At 33.9% G+C, this 21,703-nt stretch overlaps 1 protein-coding gene across 4 annotated transcripts; it reads left to right on the top strand.

The window, feature by feature from the left end:
- The first annotated feature begins 511 nt into the window (after positions 1 to 511).
- Positions 512 to 21,506, top strand: LOC110726195 (phosphatidylinositol-3-phosphatase myotubularin-1-like). Of its 4 annotated transcripts, none has more exons than XM_021905662.1 (20): positions 512 to 839; positions 936 to 1,004; positions 1,154 to 1,228; positions 2,059 to 2,130; positions 2,980 to 3,049; positions 4,134 to 4,183; positions 6,886 to 7,178; positions 7,282 to 7,355; positions 7,439 to 7,502; positions 7,592 to 7,657; positions 8,672 to 8,771; positions 8,864 to 8,977; positions 11,223 to 11,392; positions 12,625 to 12,709; positions 14,178 to 14,390; positions 15,136 to 15,195; positions 15,311 to 15,375; positions 17,910 to 18,189; positions 18,363 to 18,471; positions 20,147 to 20,274. In XM_021905662.1, exons 1-20 carry the CDS (start codon positions 732 to 734, stop codon positions 20,149 to 20,151), a joined length of 2,142 nt encoding a protein of 713 aa, XP_021761354.1. In that variant the 5' UTR covers positions 512 to 731; the 3' UTR covers positions 20,152 to 20,274. The 4 variants fall into 4 exon arrangements, 3 of the variants coding, with proteins under 3 accessions (XP_021761354.1, XP_021761353.1, XP_021761355.1); XR_002512346.1 differs by lacking the exon at positions 18,363 to 18,471 and adding an exon at positions 20,864 to 21,504 and having other exon boundaries at positions 612 to 839; positions 20,147 to 20,737; XM_021905661.1 differs by lacking the exon at positions 18,363 to 18,471 and having other exon boundaries at positions 612 to 839; positions 20,147 to 21,505.
- Positions 21,507 to 21,703: the final 197 nt, after the last annotated feature.

The raw sequence follows: 21,703 nt of genomic DNA, 5'->3' as shown, positions 1-21,703 counted from the left end.
TGTGATAAAATAAGAAATAGATTATGGACCAAATTATTTTTATATTTAAATATAGTTTGAATTGATAATACGAAACAAAGATTGAAAAATGGTGCATGCAATGACATGGGATATAACCTAGTATTATAATATGATGGAGAGGTCAAGAAGAAGAGAGAGAAATAATTTATAATGTGAGTGAGGTTTCTAAATTTGAAAATAGAACACTAAAAAAAAAGGTCTTTTTTAGGAAGTGGAGCACTCGAAAAAAATGGAGAGAGTAAAAAACCACTCCACTAGACCAAACACCCTCCCCGCTAGCCTATCCCCGACTCTAGACCGTCCCTATCAACGTTTTCACTCCTTTGGTTTGAGGTGGCTTCGAGGGTGGGGCTGAGGGAGGGAGTCGGGGCTATCGGTTTTTTATTTATTTTTTTATTTATAATAATTACTACCTCCAGTCCAAATTACTCGCAACTTTAGAATATTTTATATCTCACAAATAATACCCCAAAGTTGCGAGTAATTTGGAGCGGAGGTAGTATTACGAAATAAAGGGAGTAATCCGGACAAATTGTACTCACATTGGACCGGGCCTGACAAAAGATTGTTAAACACGTGCTCCCTAAAAGCAACGCCTGTTGTGAAAGTGGAAGGAGTCTCAAAACACTTTTCTGTTTTCTCTCCCCTCCTCCATAGATAGTTATTATTTTCTCTCTTCTCTCCGGTTCGAGTCATCGGCAACCCGCCGCATGGCCGCCTCAAAATCACATTCTTTTCTTTCTCAATCTCGATTTTCCGATACCGAAAAGATGGAGGGCACTGGTAGTTGGGAAGCCATCGAATGGACTAAGAATGAGGTTTTTTTATAATTCTCTAGCCCTAGAATTTAGGATTTTTCTTAATTATTATCATCAATTTCACTTCAATTCTTGTTTTCATGATTCAATTTTCAGCCTCTTGGTCGGACTGTTGCTCATGGATTTTCCAGATTTTTGTTTGAAGCTGAAGAAGTTATTCGAGAGGTTTCTGATTCTTTTGTTTATGAAATTGTATAATTAAACTCGTATTGTGTTATTAATTGTGCCTTTTTTTAATTATTGTTTGTTTGATTGGATTTTTTGCAATGTATATTAATTCTGTTTTTGTTGTTCGGAATTTTGATTATTGTTAGGGGTATGGTGTTGTTCTTGTGAACACGGATGAAGCGGGCACCTTGCTTGTCACTAATTACCGGCTACTATTTGTGGTAAGTGAATGTGATTGGTAATTAATCCGTTTACAAGACGTCCATTAAATAATGATGATTTATTGAAATGAACTGAATTTTGGAGGATAATGGTTGAGATGGGTATATGATCATACCTCAAGGGGTAATAATAGGAATAAAGATAGTTAAATGAAGTTAAAATTGCAGATATTAAGGATACGATTGAGGGAAATTGATGAGGTATGATCATTTGGAAGTTGGAAATTTGCGATCATGGGGAATTTAGAAGAAGTCGTGGAAGGCAAAAGATGACTTCAATGGAGGAAGCTAAAATTGATATTGGATTTGCAGGAGCATATAACACTTAATGAGGAAATAGAGGGGGAGTACCTTTGTCAAACATCAACAGAGAAGAACCCTGGTTCATGCAGTCGACCACATTTTATTGGGTTTTAGGCTTTGGTATTGTTGTCGTTTTTGTTATTTGAAGTGTGTTGGAACTAAGATGGTGTATGAATTGGAGGATCTTATTGAAGTGTAATTTCTTCCTAGTCATTACGATATACAAAGATATAATGAGCTACATAATCAAGCCAGTTTGTGTTGTTTTCAAGTATCTTCTTAGTATTTATTTTTTGACAATCTAGGTGGTCATTAAGTGGTTAGATCATGAAGATATCATGAACATGTAATGTAACCTTTTTTTTTTTATTTTTTTTTTATTGTTTAATTTTTATATCTTATTTATTGTTTTTGTCTGTTCTTATATTTATGTAGCATGCTGTTTGGTGAAGAATCTCAATTTAGGTGCTTACAATGGTGCTGCGAGTTTTATACTATAACACATGTTTCTTATTTGATTTTACTAGAGTGAGAAGACGAGAGACATAATTGCACTTGGAACGATCCCATTGGCAGCAATTGAGAAGTTTAACAAACTAGTATGTTTCAACCATTCCGGGTCTGATTTAATCTATGCATGCATTTAATTTATCACTCTCCTAGAGTCCTAGATATATGAAACTTTAAGTGATTAGTATAGCAAACTGCCCCCCTTCCCTTAGCAAAATTGAAAGTTTTTAGTATATGTATTTCGTCTTTTCCTTACTCTATAAGAGTTCGATATGGAATTTTTTTTTTATTTTTTAAATTTTTTTGTGACATGGGTTTATTTAGTCTAAACTTTGCCTCACTCCTCTCTCTTTAATTATTCCCTTTTTTATGACTTAATTGCTGCATGTAATTTAATAAATTAATAAATATGATTTATAAAAGAAGTACAAATTCTTCAAGCCCCACCCTTTTAAGTGTTTTCTTTTATTCTGATAAGGAGTAATGAATGGATGAGAATCGTTCATGAAGTACTTTAATCTAACACATTCCATGGTTTTGAGTGATCTTACATTTGTGGATGTATATGTAATGTTATTGTTTTTCCTCATGTTTTTTTTGCTTGTGCTTCTCTGCCTAAGAGTTTGTTTAACTGCTTAAGTTGATTTATCCATGGAGTGATCTTGCATGTGTTGATGAACACTATGATTAGATTAAAATCCCTTATTTTTCCAGCATGGTTTTCTCTTTTCAAGACATGTTACATGACTGGTTTAGTTTCTGTCCTTCAATGTTGGTTCACTGGCAAAGGGTAATCTGTGTTATTTCTGATCGTGAAACATTTGTAGTCATTATACTGTTGGTAGTTAATCTTTATTTATGTACCTATTTAAAGTATATGTGGGTCTTAAGAGAGGCAGACCTGTTAGTAATGATATGTTTGCTATGTGAAAACATAGGTTGTTAAGCAAACATCAGGATCACGTCAGTCAGACAAGTCTTCAGCACGACGTCTTCTGCAGGTTTTTGGTAAACTCTCCATGCTCTTTTGCTCCCCTAATATCTAGGTTTGTGTAATATGCTTGACTTGTGGTCGTTGAAAGAAATGCCCCCTCCGTCCTGTAATATAGATCCCACTCTATTTTTATGGTCAAACTTTGAAAACTTTGAACGTTAATTCTCATTGTTATGTAACAAAAAAAAATGCTCCAGTGAAACATTTTTAGATTCGTCTCAATTTGTAGTTTTGTAATATCTACTTTTTACTTCGTATATTTTTTTTTGTTATTTCGCAATTATAGATATTGATGGTCAAAGGTATGTTTTAAGACTATACAGACAAACATGGGATGGAGGGAGTATATGTTTAGAATAGGCAAACATACCCGAGGCATCATTACCCTTTTGTGTAATCATTTCTGATTTCAACTCGCTTCATCTCAATTCCCAAGATGTGCACAAACACACATTCGAGTCTTAACTCTTAAATAGTGTGAAGGGATTAACATAATTTGGTAACTTTACCACTAGGTTATCTCATTGGCTCCTTGCAGTAATGTTTACTGTTGTGTCATCTGTTTTTGATTTCTCTTTTTTGAATTTCATATGCCTTTGGGAATAGAGACTATTTTAGTGAAAGTGTCAGTTTATGAACTTTTTCAAATTTAAGTTAGATTTTGTTATGGTTTAAAGGTGCTAAGATAAGGAAAGTAAATCTTGAAAGACTTTGGCAAATCTTCGACTTACTATGTACTACCTGTCTACCTCTGTTTGTGATAGCTCTTAACACTTTAATTCATCACGCTTGTCAATGTAAAACTTTTAACTATAAATATCACTAATTATGTATATGATAAATTATAGAGTTAATATTTCGAAAATGCATATTGAAATGAATCGTACAAGATGCCACATTAATTAATTTTTCTTACATATAAATTATAAAAAGTAGTTAAATCATCTATCATTCTTCCTTATAAATTATAACAAGTGGTTAAATTGGATTTTGTGAATAATGCCTAAAGTCTAAGTGTCAGGAACTTGGAGGCAGTAGGTATTAAGCTCCAATACAATCTTTCTAACTTTTTCTTCTTTTATTTGATCATCAATACAGGCAAAGATTTAAGGATTATAGTATTTGGTTTCCGAGCTCGAACTAAGCAGGTAATTTGTGTAATACACCTTTTTTGTTGATGAACTGAATATTCCTAATATATCTGTTGTTAGTGCTGAATTATTCCTGTTTGTCAACTCTGTTCATTTAGGCATAGTTTGGTACAAAAGTATCACTTTTATCCAAGTTGAAAGTACTATAGTTTTTCTTTTTGTTATGTAGATTTGGTGATATTGTTGTACTATGTTTTGGATATATTTGCTTACACGCTTCTAATTTATTTAAAAGCTCTAAATCATTTGTTGAATTGGTAGCAAATTTAATACTACCCCCGTTTCATATTTTTTGCAACTTTTGTCAAAAGTGGATGCTACACATTATTTGCAACTAATGTTTTCTTTCCTTTTTAGTTTGTCATTTCTCTCTATCTCTCTCCTCATCACATGCATTCCTATTTTCTCTCTCTATCTTACACTCACAAACAAATTTTGCCTAGGAGTCCGTGCACTATTCAAAGTTGCAAAAAATGTGAAACAGAGGTAGTATATATGATGTTCCCACTATAAATACATTAGATGAGCTGTAATGTCTTTTGCAGCAATGTGTTTCATTGTACCCTTTTGTGAGTTGCAAAAACTGTTGCAGTGGTTGATCTCTACTTATGCCCATTTTAAAGAAAAAAGGTGATTTAAAATGTAGGACTTCCAACCTGATGTGACATAAGTTTATATCTCTGAAAGTGCTAAGGAAGTTTTATCAGCCAGTGATGGCTGAATTGAATAAGAACAGGTAAAAGCTTAATTTACTAGTGGCCTAGTGACATAGGCACATAATATCGATTTGGATTCTTGGGGAAGATAATGTACATTGCTATTTTGAAGAAAGAGAGATACAAAGAATTGAACAAAGTTTAAAGAAATGCAGTTTGAAGGTCACTATGCCCCCATTTAAAGTCTCTTCTTACCACTTTATATTCCTCTCCCTACTGTAGCCTAAGTTGTATTCCATTTCCTTTTTTGTTTTATTTACTCATTTATTTTCTTTTGAGGCGATCTTTGTTTCTCTTACTCCCTCCGTTTCGTAATAAACACGACATTAGGTGTTGCACAAAGTTTTAGGAAAATTATACAATGGGGACGAAAGGAGAATTTTATAATATAAAGTATTAGAGAGAAGTTAAAAAAAAGTAGTATAAGTGGGGTTGGTAGGAGAGAGAAATTATAAAAAATTTGTGAAAGTGGAATTAGTGGAAGAGATAAATAATGAAATAGTGGTGTGTCCTTACCAAATAAGGAAGTGTTGCAATTACTATGAAACACATAAAAGGAAAGTGTTGCGATAATTACGAAACGGAGGGAGTACTATTTTTCTATATTTCTCCTTACCCATGGTTGCATATTTCAGTGTAATTATATACTTCTTTCGTTTTTTTTCCCTACTTGTAACATTTCTGTTTTCGTGTTCGCCAATGCGTAACTTTAACCATTTATATCTTCAATCATGCATTTATAAATATTAAGATTTAATAGATAGATATTGAGACGAATCTAACAAGATCCCATATGACTAATGTATTCTATAAGTATAAATCACAACATGTAATCGAAGTTGAGTATGTGAATAGTGTACCCTATTGAAATGTTGCAATTAAATAAACAGAGGAAGTATTGAGTTTGATGTACTTTATACTTCTACTTCTGTGTTTTTTTCCCGAGGGAGGGGTGGGGAGAACTCAGTTAAGTAAAAATCTGAAATCACTGAGAGCAGCTGGAGCATTTGTTACATTATTGCATTGGCTTTTTAAGGTGATTTATTCCAGTGCATTATTGTATGATGAATGTTGGAATTATATGTTTCTAATTCCTTTTTTGTCCAGTTCATCATTTTTTCTTGCACTTTTATAGACAATCTGAGAAGAGAAATGGTTTTGCTAATCCAAGGCCTCATACTGTATTGAGTTTTAGGACAAAGTCTCTTTATTGTTTTTTTTTTTTTTGGAAATGATGTATCAGACACTCAGTCACTTACCCATAACCTTGTATCCAAGTCCAGGTGACATAGGCTGTGCTTATGTAACTATTATATTTTGTGGATCCTTAGAGCTCTATTATTGAGTAATATATGGATTCCTTCCAATATATGTGTAGGTATCTTGGCGAGTTTGATAGGATTGCAAGTTTGCAACATTTGACTTGGAAGCGGGGTTTAATCTGGCAGTGGACAATGCCTTTTAAGTCATGCTTGTGGTAAACTAGCTCATGTGTTTGGTCTGGCTCTTTGTGCTTTTCACACTTGGATATTTCGTTGACAACTTATTCTCAAAGCAATAGTGCTTGATAGACTTGTTGGTTGCACAAATTCTACTAAATTCTTAGGATTTTATTTCTGGAAGTAGTAAATTAGTAACTTTAGCAGGGCTTTAGTTTGAAAAACATTTAGAGTAGGATATTTGCTATAATATGTCACTTACATCAGTGTGGGATTTTGTGAAGCGTAGCTTCGCTCCTCCGCTGTGGCTGTGCTTTCCCTGTGGGTTGGGGATCGTGTCTTTCGAAAATCCGAATTCAAGGTTGGGGCGAATTCGGTTTTCTCAGTTGCCTTGTCGCGCGATAAATTGTGTCAATCTGGAGTAAACTCTTGTACTGCAGTAGTCTATGATGCATACTATAATTTTCACTCTTTTGATTTGTTTAGTCGATTTTTGCTGTAATTCATTTTTCAAATGTGATCTCTAAACTGTGAAGTATAACAGAGACGTGCAGTTTGTGAAGCACTTTTGAGGTGTACTAGACCGACAAGATTATGGGATCTTTATGCTTTTGTTTGCGGGCCTTCTAAATACTTCGGCAATAATCCAAGGGTCCGGTTGTTAGATGAATATTTTCGGCTTCTTGGCATAAGATCCCACTTTCAGCCATCAGATTATATGATTGATGAGGGATCATATACGTTGTCCAATAATTGGTGGAGAATAAGCAGTAAAAATTCCAACTACACATTGTGTGCCACTTACCCTTTTGCTTTGATTTTTCCTAAATCCATTACGTAAGTATCATACTTTTGCTTTTTCCTTGTTTTATGGCTGTTATACGAATTGTGACCTTCTAGAAGGTATTGATCCATAATTTCATCTTGATGCTAATTCCAGTGACGAAGAAATTCTGCAGGCCTCCACTTTCCGGGCTAGATGTCGTCTGCCTACAATTTCTTGGTGCCATCCCGGTAGGCATTTGCAATAAGTTAGACTATCTCATTGCACTTTGCAGTTGATATCTCTTACTGACTTTAATCATGTGAAAGCATAGGTACTGGAGCTGTACTAGCACGCTCATCTCAGCCATTAGTTGGTCTCATGATGAACATGAGGAGGTAATCCTTCTTTATACTCATGGGTTTAAGTTGTTGTAAACTTTAGTTTTGTTTGAAGTCTACAAAATGTTGCTATGATTTATGCACAGCAATGCTGATGAAAAGCTGGTGGCCGCACTTTGCACACAGTTCGCTAGTCTAAAGGATGGGAGGAGGTGTGTCTGTTTATCCTATAACGGCTATAACTGATATTTCTTTGTGTTAATGTGCTTTAATATTAGATTTCAAATGCATCATCCTTGTTTCCCGGGTCAAAGTTTCTGGCCCTCAGTTTGTCGTGTTTGAGTCAACTTTACCATCTGCAGGCAATATTTTGTTTGAATTTTTAATCTATTTGTGATTGTCTTGAGATTTGATTTCACCATTGTATTTTGTTTATTATAGAAGAAATATTTGATAAATGAGATAAATCATTAAAGAGGTCGTATTCGCATTTATACGATATGTAACTGTAAGGCTGTAACTTAAAAAGGAGTAATTGATGTATCAGTCTAGACCTACTGGGAGATGTTTGATAAATGAAAAATTTAGGGGGCGTTTGGTTCGCAAACTGGTATAGGGTTGGAATCAGGTATGAAACCATAGTGGTATGGGTTTGGAACTTGATTCTTAATACCATATGTTTGGTATGCTTATGGAATGCAATTTTTTTCTTTTATTTGATACCTAAAAGTATGGGAATGAGCCAAACCCACCTCTCCCCAAGGTTTCTAAACCCCATACCTTGGGGGTTTGAGGTATGGGTTTGAAACTCTTAAAATCATAACCAAACATAAGGTATGGGTTTAAACCATTCTAAACCCATACCTTATACCTTAATTATGTGAACCATTCTATACCCATACCTTATAAAATTTTTGTCATGGGTGTTTAATACTGTGTAGCAGATTTCTTTCATTGCATTACTGAGTTCATTCATGGACTTTTTTGGTTTGTGGATTTATGTATAAATATTCGATCTTAGCTTTGATATTGCTTTCTAAGTCAGCTTATGTGTTTAATGATCCCAAATTTCTTGTTGCAGTAATTACTTGTTTCCTTTCTTGTTGCATATATCAATTTCCTTGCTGGTTTTGTAATGTAGTTCTTTATTGGCTTAAAAAAAAAAATTCAATAGGTTGTTTCATTTAGTTATTTTATATTGATTGAGGTAGGAATTTTGTTTTTAGGAAGTTATATATTGCTGATGCAAGACCTAGGAAAAATGCTCTAGCAAATGGCGCAATGGGAGGTGGTTCTGAGTCAGCTGCTAATTACTTCCAGTCAGAGGTTTGTCTCATGATGTCTGCTTTATCTTTCAATTGATGAATTCTTTGATCCTCCCACTGCTGATTTCTGATGTTTTCCCAATTTCTGATCAGATAGTTTTCTTTGGCATAGACAATATACATGCTATGAGAGACAGCCTGTCCCGTCTTAGAGAATATTTGGATACTTACGGAACCACTTCATCTGATGGAATGTCCTCATATCTTGTAAGTATTGATCTTGGTTTTTACTTTCTTGGCTTGAAGCCTAAATTGTCTCTGCTACCCTTTATTTTGTTCAAAGGAATCCCTCCATTCCATTATCGACCACATATTTTCTTCTCATTATCTCATATCCATTTGAAGTATTAATTATTATTTTACATTTTATGTATTAATGCAATATTGGTTTGTAGTTATAAAAACCACTGTAATAATCAACACCTTTAACAGTATTCATATTAGCTGTCAAGAATCTTGTTTTGGATGTCATTATCTATGAAGCTTGGGTATTTTGGTTCATCATCATACCCATACTGGACATGTGGTGCTGCACCAGGGTACCGGACTACCGGGTACTTTGATAATAAAATTTATATGAATTTTTTTTTTTTCAAACAAACTTTGTTTTCAATTTATTCATTTTGATGATTTTTTAATGTCTTTATATATAATAATAATAATAATAATAATAATAATAATAATAATAATAATAATAATAATAATAATAATTTTTGACAGAATTTTTTCATCTATATAATACCTGATTAGCCATACTCATACCCATCCTTGTGCAACCTAGGATGTCATAAATTAGTTGTCAAGTTTGTTTTAATAGACTAGCCTAGGGGATGGGGCATTTTTAGTAATACAAAGTAGTCTATTAGAGTTAGCTTGGGGAAAGGGTAGAGATTTTGTTAGAGGATTAGAATGTCAGAAGGCTATTAGAAAAGGTGATCCGCTAGTGTGCCTTGTGAGGGGATAAGCTGAAGTTAATTGAGTTAGCTTGGGGAAAGGGTAGAGATTTTGTTAGAGGATTAGGATGTCAGAAGGCTATTAGAAAGGTGATCAGCTAGTGTGCCTTGTGAGGGGATAAGCTGAAGTTAATTGAGTAAATTTTAATTTTGTATATTTCATTGATGGGAGTATCAGGCCACTTGAAGGCCTGGGTTTGTAATTCTCCATTGTAATGAAGTAATTTATTTGCAACAACCATTTATATAATGTACCCAGTCCCCATTCTCATCATCCTTCTCATTTATACATATCTAATTTACCAGTATTTTAACATATCCATTCCTGAATACTCCAGTAATTAAAATTTCCTCAAATCTAAAAGATGATTGAATGAAAGTAAAAGTGGTGGTGGGGAGACAATTTGTTGAATTATATTTCCCTTAGTTTTTTTTCCCTCTGAATTTGGCAAACTGTACTTAAATTGTTAGGTAATTATAGTCGTTTCCAGTCCGGCTGCGGTACGGCACCTGAACTCAAAGCTACGATCAGATCCGAAATGATTTGATAGGCATGGCGCTTGTATTGCTCTCCCACAACCCCATTTTCATGTGAGATGACACGCCCCAAAACTCTCATGCCTTTCTTGGGTTATCAACTGATTGAGCAACCGGGAGCAATTTACTTACGACACTTAACTGACGCGAGAAAAGTCTGGAGAAACCTCTGAATTATTTCAATATTGGGATCTTATTGTTTTTTTCTGCTTTGCAATGAGTTTTGTTGCTATGTCATGACAAAGATAATAAAAACGTATGAAGCAGGACCACTGAATACTAAAGGGAAGCAGAAGAGTATGCTCACAATGCTGCTATCAGCGAGAACATACATTTAGTTCCAAATGCAAGCACTTAAGATTCTTGCATTTAGCTGGGTTGAGGAAAAATCAACTTAAAATGCCCCAACTTTCATCAATGGTATCTTCCAATATATCAGAATAGCTATCACCCTTAAACAAACAGGTAACACAATCAACTAGTCAAGCCAGCTAATACAATACCCTAGTCAAAACCAGCTGTTGCAGTCAATTCTTCAAACCAAACAATCAAGGTCTTGATGGATAAACGTTTTAAAATATGAGTCTGGAGTTGAAATATTGAGTGTGTAGCTGTAAATGACTTCAAGTGACTTTTATTTATTTATTTAGGGTTTTATTTATTTATTTATTTTTTGAGTAACTCTATATTTCTTGGCCCAAAGCAAAAATCAGGTCATATCTTCATGTTATATTAGGTCGACGTGAAATATGCCTGGTAGATGACTAGTTGGAATGTTTCAAATCTTGACTGTATTAAGTTATTTACCCCTCTCTGAACTGTTGCTGGAATGACCTAATTACATATACTTTTAAAGTTCTGTAAAATTTTTGAGCTTAATGACTGCTTGTCAAGTATAATGTAATTGTTGATTATGATTAAATTAGTTTATAGGCGTATACTTATACCATTTCTATGGACAGAGACATGGAGGGTCAACGTGGGGGGGTGGTAATCTTAGCAGTATGTCTACTTCAGTGTCAACCCTTGGTGACAGTGGGTGGTTGATACATGTCCAAAGTGTTTTGGCTGGTGCTGCCTGGATTGCTGCACGCATTGCTAAGGAATCTGCATCAGTTCTTGTTCATTGCAGGTTAGAAAATTTTCATGTGATACTTGGATTCTGTCAAGTTTGCACTAATTCAGGATTATGTTTTTGGCTTCCGTTTTATATGTTTTTACTTAGCTCTTTGTCATATTGTTCCATGTCCCAAAAAGATAGTCACCATTCCAATTTAAAGTATCCTAGCACATGGTTAACATTGAAGTTGTACAGTTGATATGTATCAGAGTATCAAATACTGGTACTGTTATCCCTTCATTCCAAAATCCAGTGAAGTAGCATTTTACTGCTGTGAAGGAAATGGATTTTTTGAGTGCTGGCCAGAAAATATATGATCATTAACAGCATGTTTTATAAATGAGATTTCAACGAGAAACTGTCTGTAAATTGATAAAATTGGGAACTCCTTAATTTTAGCTTCTGTGGTTATTGATTACAAGAATCGTTGTAAAATAAGGCTGAATAAATCTGGGTGATGCTGACTGATATTTTTGCTTAATTTGTTCAAGTCTCCCCTCCAATTTATAATGAGAAACAAAACAATTTAAAGTAAAAGTGTATAAATTTTTATACATTTACTTTTTGACAGAGCTCCATAGTTTCAATTATTTCCTGTACTTCCACATTTAAATGGTTCTTAAATGTTTTGAAATCCATATAAAAAAAGAGTATAAGTTGTAGCTAATATAATATACTTCCTCCGTTCCCTAATATTGCTACAAGAGGGGAAGAAATGGAATTTTAAATGAGGAGAGAGATAGAGAGAAATAAATATAGGGACCCGTGTGATGAGGAGAGAAAGCATGTGCATATATGGTAATGTTGCAATATTTGTGAAAAATTTTAAAATGGTAATTGTTGCAAATATATCATAAAGAGGAAGTAATATTTTAGCTTGGCTTGGTATGTTTCCCAAAAAAAAATAAAAATAAAAGAAAAGCTTGGTAGAGTATTCTGTTTATGTAGGGTTTATAAAGAATGGTATCTAAATTATGTAACTAATACTTCCTGGAACAAGTAACTTTGATATAGATTGTTTAATCTTGTGAAATACATGACCATCTGGAGAAACATACTTTAAGGCTTTCTTGTTGTTATTTTGCCATGTATTTATGAGGACACACAATGTGTATTATGTGCTAGTGTGATGGCTTGTAAGTGTTGTGTTTTTTTATGGTGAGGGTGAGTGCATTATATTTATACTGGGTTTGCTGTATATCCTTTTTCGTGGTTATCCTGATAATAAGTGGTGAATTTCTCAGTGACGGTTGGGATAGAACAACTCAATTGGTTTCGCTTGCAAGCTTGCTGCTCGATCCTTACTATCGGACAATTAAGGGTTTTCAGGTAATACTGTGAATTTCCAATGTTTATGTTTCTAATTGATACATTGCAAATCATAAAGTTCTTATTTTGATGTTTAATTTTATTTACTGGAATTGGTGTAGTTTCTTGCTAAACATGCAAACAGGAGAACCTGAGATAATTTAAAATAAAATCATGAGATGTAGGAAAACTGTGAACTAATTATTACAGGGAAGAAGATGAAATAAGGGCATACACTATTTTATGCTTAGCCAAGTCCTGAGATCAATATATTGTTGAAGCAGTTTTTATTTTTATTTTTTATTTTTTATTTTTTATTATTTATTTATTTACAAATTTATTATTTTTTCTATTTAAACTTAAGTATTTGATGCTTTTACCTCATTCTGATTGGTAAATATGGCGATCCTTAAGTCAACTTGTGTATGTTTAGGAATGAAGAACATCTTCAATAGTGGACTTGTCGTGACCTTTTTACTATTCTTATCCAACTTTTATTTGTATCATAAAAAAATTGTGGCATACATTACATATTGTGATAACAATAGTTGACAGATTTGCTAAGTAAAATGTTTCCTACAATCAGTTATCGACACTTGCTGGAGCTATAAATTTGCAGTATTTGTTATTACAGATCATCACTGAAGTAGTCAGACCTGTCACTATTCTAGCTTGCCTAATATCTAGGCTTCTAGAAACTACTGAAGGCTCTCATTTTTGTAACTAAAAAATATATACTTCATATGTAATAACTGGCAATAAAACCTTTAACTAGCAATAAAAACAAGATCTGCAGTCATAATCAAGAGCTTGAAGTAAGCTGGACCAATATATGAATGGAAACTCATGTTCTCTTCACCTGATATAAGCTTTGCACTTTTCAGTCATCTTCTTGTTATAGAACATTCTGCATTACCACCCATATTCAGTTTTCACAATAAGAATATTATGGCTTGTTTTATAACTACTTCTAGCTGACAAGCTTTAGATACTGCTGTATTTCCACTGTAGATAACATAGAATAAAGAGTTCTATAAAAAATAGAGTCTGCACATGTCCACTCTGTCAGGCTAATCAAGACCAACAGAGTTACTACTTCTATGATTTACAAATGAAAATCAATCATCTAAAAACAAAATTTACAGAAAATCAAATGGCTGTAAGCCCCAGCTAACCCAAAAGAATTTAGAAGTTATTAGACTCCTTTCCCCAAATAAAGACTTATCTTATCATATATGCTTGTGTGTGTAATACTCTTTCTGCTAGCTAAAAATCTAGCCGTGGTGTTCTTTGTGTTACCTTTTTTTTTTATTTTTTTTTATTTACCATTGGATTGTCTATGGTCAAATGTTGAAACGTTGGGGGTCTTTGCCAGCTGTGTTTAACACCATAACTGCTTTAGAGTTTGAAGCATAAGAGTTTATATGTTTCAAAAAGTCAATACAAACATGGCCTGACATGTGGATTTTATTTTTTGGTCCTCTATCAGGCACTTGTTGAGAAGGATTGGCTTGCTTTTGGTCATCCATTTTCTGATCGTATTGGTCTCCCAAGTTTATCTGGGAGTGGTACTATGCCTTTAGAACTTTCTTCCAGTGGTAGTTTCCATTCATCTCCTATACGCCAGCAGTCTGGATCAACACAACCTTCTGGCTCTTCACACACACACAGTTCACACAGTTATTCGCCTATTCTTTTACAGGTAATTTTTTACCCATTTCTACCAATAACTTTTGGTGTTATATCTGGAATTTACCTTTTCCGTACTTGCAGATTTTGTATATTTTCCTGTTTATTGCTCCTTTTTGAAAGTTTGTTATGATGTTACAGAAGTTGTTTCTGTATTGATTATTTGCTTATCTTATGTGGCCTTTTTTCATATATATTATTTTTTATTCATTACAATCTTAGATTAAAGAAAAATGAGTCATATTTCATTTGTATGATGTCTGTGTACAGTCAACCAAAAGTCCAAAACACATTCAACTGTTTGGTGCTTCTTGGTACTTGGTTGATAAACTTCAGCTGGACAATTTGTATTAATATTATATGCATGGAAATCCATTTCCTTATTGAGTTCTGTTCATCAAATGTTAGGAGTATATCTATTTGCATGTTGAACAATTTCGGGTCAAATGAGTATATCAAGGCTGTCGTAAAATTTTCTATTGGTTGGTTTATTTGTGGTGCTTGTTTGAGAATGGGAGATAAAATCAGCCACATTTTTCTGTGCCCTGTAGTGTGATTGCAAAATAACTCCTACGACTACGATTCCTCCTTCACCTTTACGTCATTCTAGATATATCCTTTCTTCTGTGCTTTTCCTCCTTTCATTTCTGTTGCTTTATTGCTAGTGTTATCCAGCTTATCCTGTTGTAACGGATACCGATTGTTATTTTAAGTTTAATTATCATCAGCTACGTAATTCTTGATTTTCTTTGCTGCAGTGGGTTGATTGTGTTTCACAGTTATTGCGAATGTATCCTTTCGCTTTTGAATTTTCCTCGGTAGGTTTCCTCTTGCTGTAATTCATACTAAAAGAACTATAGTTTAAATGCTTAAGAAATTTGTAGTCTATTGCTGAAGAGCTGATTTATTAGTTTTTTTCCTTGTCAACTGTAGGCCTTTCTGGTTGATTTCTTAGATTCTGTGCTCTCTTGTCGTTTTGGAAACTTCCTATGTAATAGGTATTCTTCTATCTTTTGTATTTTCTATGAGGCAATGACTGATTTTCAATTTGAGATGGTTTGTTTGGCGTATTTCTTTGTTTTTAGAAAGCCCCTTGTTTTTGAAATCCCCTTTTGATGAACAGCTGATTATCTATTTTTTTGTGCACTGTCCAATACTTGCCACCCCATTAGATACAATTTATTCAAAAAAAAAAAAAAAAAAAAAACCTTAATCCACTTTAATTATTGTTTTGTTTTGTGCTTTGTCTTATTGACTATTTTCTGTGCATTCAGATATTCTACTCCTTTCAAAATATAACAAGCTATACTTTTCTATTAATCCTCCAAAATAAGACCAGTCATTATTATTCTGTTTTTTTTTTTTTTGGAATTTTCTGTCAGCATGACCTCTCCATTACTTGAATATTTCCATTTAATTTCTGGTGATTTGATTTGCTAAAGTGATGGGTTTGTTGAAGCATGAAATTATTAAGGGATTGGTGTCCAATTATATCCGAAAATTTCAGCAATAGAAAAATTTGCTTACAAAGCGTGGCAGAATATGAATCATGAATACTGGATGTTTACGCTGCTCAATTCTAAACACATCTGTTATTGAAACTTTCCAAGCCCTTAAACTGAATGAAATTAGAAAGTTTAAACCTGAAACATTTCTAATGTTACCTGATATTTAAGAACACCTAGCTACAAATGTTACCTGATATTAAAGAACACCTAGCTTAAGCCCTTAAACTGGATGATTGCTCTCTTGCATCTTTGTTCAATTCTAAATTTGCGTTCTAGGTTATAGACCTTATGGTTTGTAAACTAAAATATAAAATGAAGGAATATTGGAAAAAAGCACAACTTTTGCGTTTGGGAACTCTACATGGGGTGCTTGTTTAGGGGGATTGGCTTTATGGGGATCGAAGGTTAGGTTGAGGATGGTGAATTGGTGGGTAGGATTTCATTAATATTGACTCCATCTCTTGTTTGGCTTTATGTGGTATAATTATTAGTTGTAGATAATCACCCACTTTTCCTCTCCTAATTATGATTTTAGTGGGACTAAAGGGGATTTAATCTCCATCCCAATACCCACAACTACACAATTCCTCCTTAAACAAACAAAGGAAATTCTTTTTTATTTTATTTTATTTTATTTTATTTTATTTTATTTTATTTTTATTTGGGAATTGGCAATCCTATCCCCACCCGTTATACCTTTGAATACGGTATAAACGGCAAGGAAGTGGGTAATATGGAACAGTTAAACTATGGGAATGAGTAGAAAAGAAAAGCTATTGAAATTTCTACTTCTATCTTGTTCGATTGTTTAATAAGATGAAATAAGAAATTTACCTAGTTTTCCATTGATTTGTTTAATAGGGAGACTATTGAACTGCAAGTAATTTCACAACAGTTTATTAGATTTCCACAATTTAACCCAATATTTCCATTGATTTTGAAAAGAAAACTATGAAAAACAAAATTGCCCAAAGGTTTTAAGATTTTCATGGATTTCTACGGATTCACTTCCCCATTGTTTTCTCTCCAAATAAATATATTTGGTAGACCTGAGAAATCTATGCATATCTATACTTTTCCTTATATTTTTTCATCAATGTCATTAACACACTAAAAAGGTTAGGGACATTTATTGATTTGGAGAGAGTACTTCCATGTATATGTTCTAATAGTGGTTGAGCAAGGCTGCGAGGGGTGGCAATAGTAGAAATTAGAAAATTCAGAGAAAATATAAACTCCAATTGAAATAAAGGGGTGGGGTTTGTGAGAGTAATTAGGATTTACTACCAATCTAAGCTCTTGCCTAATATATCTCTTTGTTATCAGTATTTGGTGAAACACTTTTTAAAAAATGATGATTTCTAAAATTGATTTTGTAAACATCTTTAGCCTTCTAGAAGTTGGCAGTTATGACCTGTAGACATCTATTTCCAGCTTGTAAAAATTTTTTCTTAATAATTGGTAATAAACTACTAGCCCATCACAAAATTTTCTCACTTTGTATTATGGGGTGTTATAAAGTCTTCCTTACATTTCATATTACACTTTTTTCATTTGACTCTTCATTAATCTTTTTCGCTCCTTTCTCCCATTTTCTCTTACTTTGTCTTCTCTCATAGAGCGGGGTAGAGAGGTTTTCAGAAGTATGCAACATTTTCTGTACAATTATAAAAAGAGGATCTTTTAGCTTTTCCAAAAGGTGTTAAACAAGAAGTTTTGTTGAGTCAATTAACTTGCAAAGTTCCATCAGTTATGGTTTATAGAAATTATTTGAGATTATTCATGTCATATTATGTGGCATGCCTGTGATCTTCACATGTATTTCACTGGTATTTTATATGTTTTGCAATACTTCTGCCTAAATTTTAGTTGATTTTCAGCTTCAAGTCAATAGATAGTCTTTGTCAATCAGTAAAAAGGATGGAGTTTGATACAATTAATTAGTTCCAGCCACAAAAATCTGAACAGCAATTAAATATTTATTTATTTATATTTTAATTATTTGCTTTTTTATGTGCATGTAGTGAAAGGGAAAGACAACAATGTAGAGTTTCTGAGGCTTGTGGATGCTTGTGGAGCTACTTGGATGATATGCTATCTTGTGGTGGTCAATCACATGCTCACTACAATCTCTTTTATGACCCAATGAAACATGATGGTCCACTATTGCCTCCGGCTGCTGCTCTTGCTCCTACCCTGTGGCCACAGTTCCATCTTCGTTGGGCTTGTCCGAAAGAAGTTGAGGCTGGGGACCTTGATGCTAAGTGTCGAAGCATGGCTAACAAATTCTCTGAACTGCAGAAGGTAACTGTCTTCTTGTTATTTATATAAACATCATTACTTTACTGGTTAATACCTCAACGTAATCGGTACAGCAAAGAGGAAGTATGAGAGGAGGTAAGGTTAAGTGGTTTGGGAATTTTTTAAAATTTTTTGTTTTTGTTTTGTTTTTTTTTTTTTTTTTTTTAAATTGAAAGTGTGCAGTGGTTTGGGCAGTTGGGCAGCATTTGTTGAAAAATTCCATGTGCTGCTGCAACGGAAATGAGAGGATAGATAACGAGATATATAAACTTGCTTTTACTGAAGGTGATGATTTCTCAGCTACCTATTGCTCCATTGTTGAGTTTTCATAAAAATTCTAACATGCGGGAGTAAGATTGGTAATGCCTTAAATATGTCTCAGTTTTTGGAGAGGTAAGGTTTGACAAGTGGGGCAAACATTTCAGGTGTGTGGCCTAAGAAAAAAAAACCCAATTCTCCCTCTCCTTGCTGTTAATTTCATCGGCACTCCTATGATTCTAATGGCAGACAATTTCATTTGTATTCCTAGGATTCTAATGGTGGGACCGTTTCTCTCTCCTTAGCCCGCTTCTGAGAAAAAATATCATAGTTTTTTTGTTTTGATTGAGAATATAGAACAGTACAGATTAATGAGTACCAGTGACTAGCATGATTACCTTATTCTGCAGTATGTTCAAACCGTATACTATTATTGAAGTATACCTCTAACTCAATAAGCAACACTATAATTAACACCTCTAACTCCATTTAAGCACCACCATCTCCACACCAACTATTATTGAAGGTGTGTAGTGGGTTTTTTTTTTTTTAATTTTCATTTTTATTTTATAAATGCTGGTTCGCTTTTATTAATTCCAACTAACCATTATTTTTAATATCCCAAAAATTGGGATGATTTCGCTTCTTTTGTTCCCTGTTGACCAGTGTAGATTTATTTATTTATTTATTTTTTACTGTCAACGCCAACCTTTGACCGTTACAGCTGGTTAGCTGGCTGGTGGTGGGGAGGTAAAGGTGGTGTGTAGGGGTAGAAAAGGAATTAGGTATTTTTTTTAAAAAAATATTATTTTTCATCAATTGGGCGTTGACACGTGACAAGAAAACTGGATATAACTGGGTGATTATCTTTTGGAACCAAAAAAAGCAAATTCCCCCAAAGTTCGGATTATAAGTAAAAGTGTGTGGCCCGGGAACGACGAAAGTTGGGTTTTTGGTTGGTGGGAAGATGGTGGTGCGTGGGTGGGGATATAGTGTTGCTTCAATGGAGAAGGTTAGTTGGTGTGGAGATGGTGGTGCTTAAATGGAGTTAGAGGTGTCCGGTAAGTGTTTGATAGGTGAGTGTGGAAGAGAGTATGAATAAGGGAAATTTTGTCCTTTCAAGCTAAAATGCGGGCGTTATTGATGAATTTTTGGGTGACATTTAGTAATCCCCTATTGAGGGTTTGTTCCTCATTGTATTTTTTATTTGGAACTCAAATGCTCCAAAATCAGAATCTGTCTTTGATCCAAATCAGCTTCTTCTCCTGCCTTCATTGTCTTCCAGTTCCTAGTATCCACACAACCTGAATTATGTCTTATAAAACTGAGAGCATACCAGTATACTCTTTTTGTATCTTGTAGGTAGGATTGGAAAGGACCTCCACTATCATGTCCTTAATTATTGGGTTTATCAGCATTAGTAGCAGCTCTTTTGTTTTCAGTTAATTTTAATTGTTGATCTAGTTGGTTAAAGGTCATTCGTTTGAAAGAGAAATTAAAATAAGATATCCAAATCTGTTGATTTCATATTAAGGGATAAGTGGAGAAGTTTGAAGATTATAAAAGCTGCAGAGGCACAGGGCCTTTAATAGGCAAATTTCCTACATATTTGAAAAAGTAAACATGCCAGTTACATTGTTTTTATATTTATTTCAATAATTATTGATTAGCTTCTGATTTCATATTTTCTTAATTCTTACAGGCTAAGGATACAGCAGAAAGGAAGGCTAGGGAAATTACAGCTGCCATGGAATCTCTGACCACGGAGTTGAGAAATGAGAAGCAATTAAGCAGCACTGCTGTGCACTTGGCTAAAAAGGCAAGCAAGGAAAATGCTGCTATTAAGCGTGCAATCCAGTCATTGGGTTGCAAGATTCACTTCTCAAGCAGTGGGGATACTACTGTTGATGTTGAACACTACAAGACTGAGTCTCCTCAAAAGTCAATTGACTCTCTTCCTGAACGAGATTCAGATAGGATGCTGCAGTGTGATGAAAAGTCAGATCTTTCTGTGTCCATAGCACTCATGCCTGATGATGATGTTCCAACTGATTCTTTTAGTCGAATATGTGAATCCCTTTGCCCATTACGCTCTCCTGATGGCCAGTGTAGGTGGCCTGAAGCAGGTTGCGCTCAGATTGGAAGCCAATTTGTTGGTCTGAAGGCAAACTTTGATGCTTTTGATCGGTTGTCTATAGATGATGGTTACTTCTGATACATTCTCGCTCCAAATTTTGAGCTAATCTTTGGTTTTAGGCAATATTTACCAGTTCATTGTATTGTCAGAGAAAAGGTAGGTGCTCTGTTGGTGCAAAGTTGCAGCTGAAGAAAATCTCTTTTTTCAGCAATTTTTGCAATATTTGCAGCAAAGTAGATGACTTATGATCCACCTTATGATTCGGGTGTTGGGTTTGTACAGGCCAAACAGCATATAGAGTTGGAAGCCTCGATTTACTAATGCTGATTGTAAGAAGAAAGGTTAAACTAATTTTTCAGAGCCAAACATTGGTGAGATGCTGCTTTTTATTTGCCGATTAACCCCCAAGGTAGATGACCACCTCCAGTCTTTTCTAAAATAAAGGTGATGGAATTGTACAGCATTCACATACTTCTGCTATCCTGTATATGATATATTCTTGCCTAAAATCCATCTTGTAATATTTAATTTTTTTGGATTGTAAATAAAAATTTTAATATTGTTCTTAGGAGAATTCTGCCATGTTTGATAAATGTTAGGTTGTAATTTTCAAATAGGCTTGATTTATAAATTATAATAATCTATATACTGGATTTGTTATTTTTATTTTTTTTGACGGGCTGGATTCGTTATGTAAGGATAAGAATGTGGAACAAATAGAAGGTTTGTGTTTTTTTTTTTGAAACAATAGAAGGCTTTTATTTGGACAAACAATATTTCTTTTTCATTTTTTTTTACATTGAAAACATAAAATGGAATACGGAGTATGATTTACGGTTACCCATTTGAATGTAGAAGACCGCAGATTGCAAGTAGATTAAAAAAAGGACTTAGGGCTAAAAACAAATTAGTGAGCTTAATTAAAATAAAATGGCTACTGGATTTTAAAATAATAAGCTGCATGATTACTTCAGTCCAATTTGCAACACTGTCCAATGTGTAGTTTAATTTTTGGATTTTGTTTGAGGCACATTTAAGTGTCTACAGTACTAAATTTATATGTATAATATAGGAGAAAATCCCCGTTCATAAGCCATATGAACGATTTATGTTTATAAGAGG

Source organism: Chenopodium quinoa, unplaced genomic scaffold, assembly GCF_001683475.1.
Source record: "Chenopodium quinoa cultivar QQ74 unplaced genomic scaffold, ASM168347v1, whole genome shotgun sequence".
NCBI classification, from domain to species: domain Eukaryota; kingdom Viridiplantae; phylum Streptophyta; class Magnoliopsida; order Caryophyllales; family Amaranthaceae; genus Chenopodium; species Chenopodium quinoa.
The sequence above is the reverse complement of the archived record's forward strand: the minus strand, read 5'-3'. Positions and strand labels throughout refer to the sequence as shown.

Excerpts from the sequence above, each read along its gene's own strand:
- LOC110726195 (XM_021905661.1), top strand. The coding sequence starts at position 732 with ATGGCCGCCTCAAAATCACATTCTTTTCTTTCTCAATCTCGATTTTCC. Across the intron at positions 7,658-8,671 it reads AGTCTAAAGGATGGGAGGAG|GAAGTTATATATTGCTGATG; the intron begins GTGTGTCTGTTT and ends TTTTGTTTTTAG. Across the intron at positions 15,376-17,909 it reads GGAAACTTCCTATGTAATAG|TGAAAGGGAAAGACAACAAT; the intron begins GTATTCTTCTAT and ends ATGTGCATGTAG.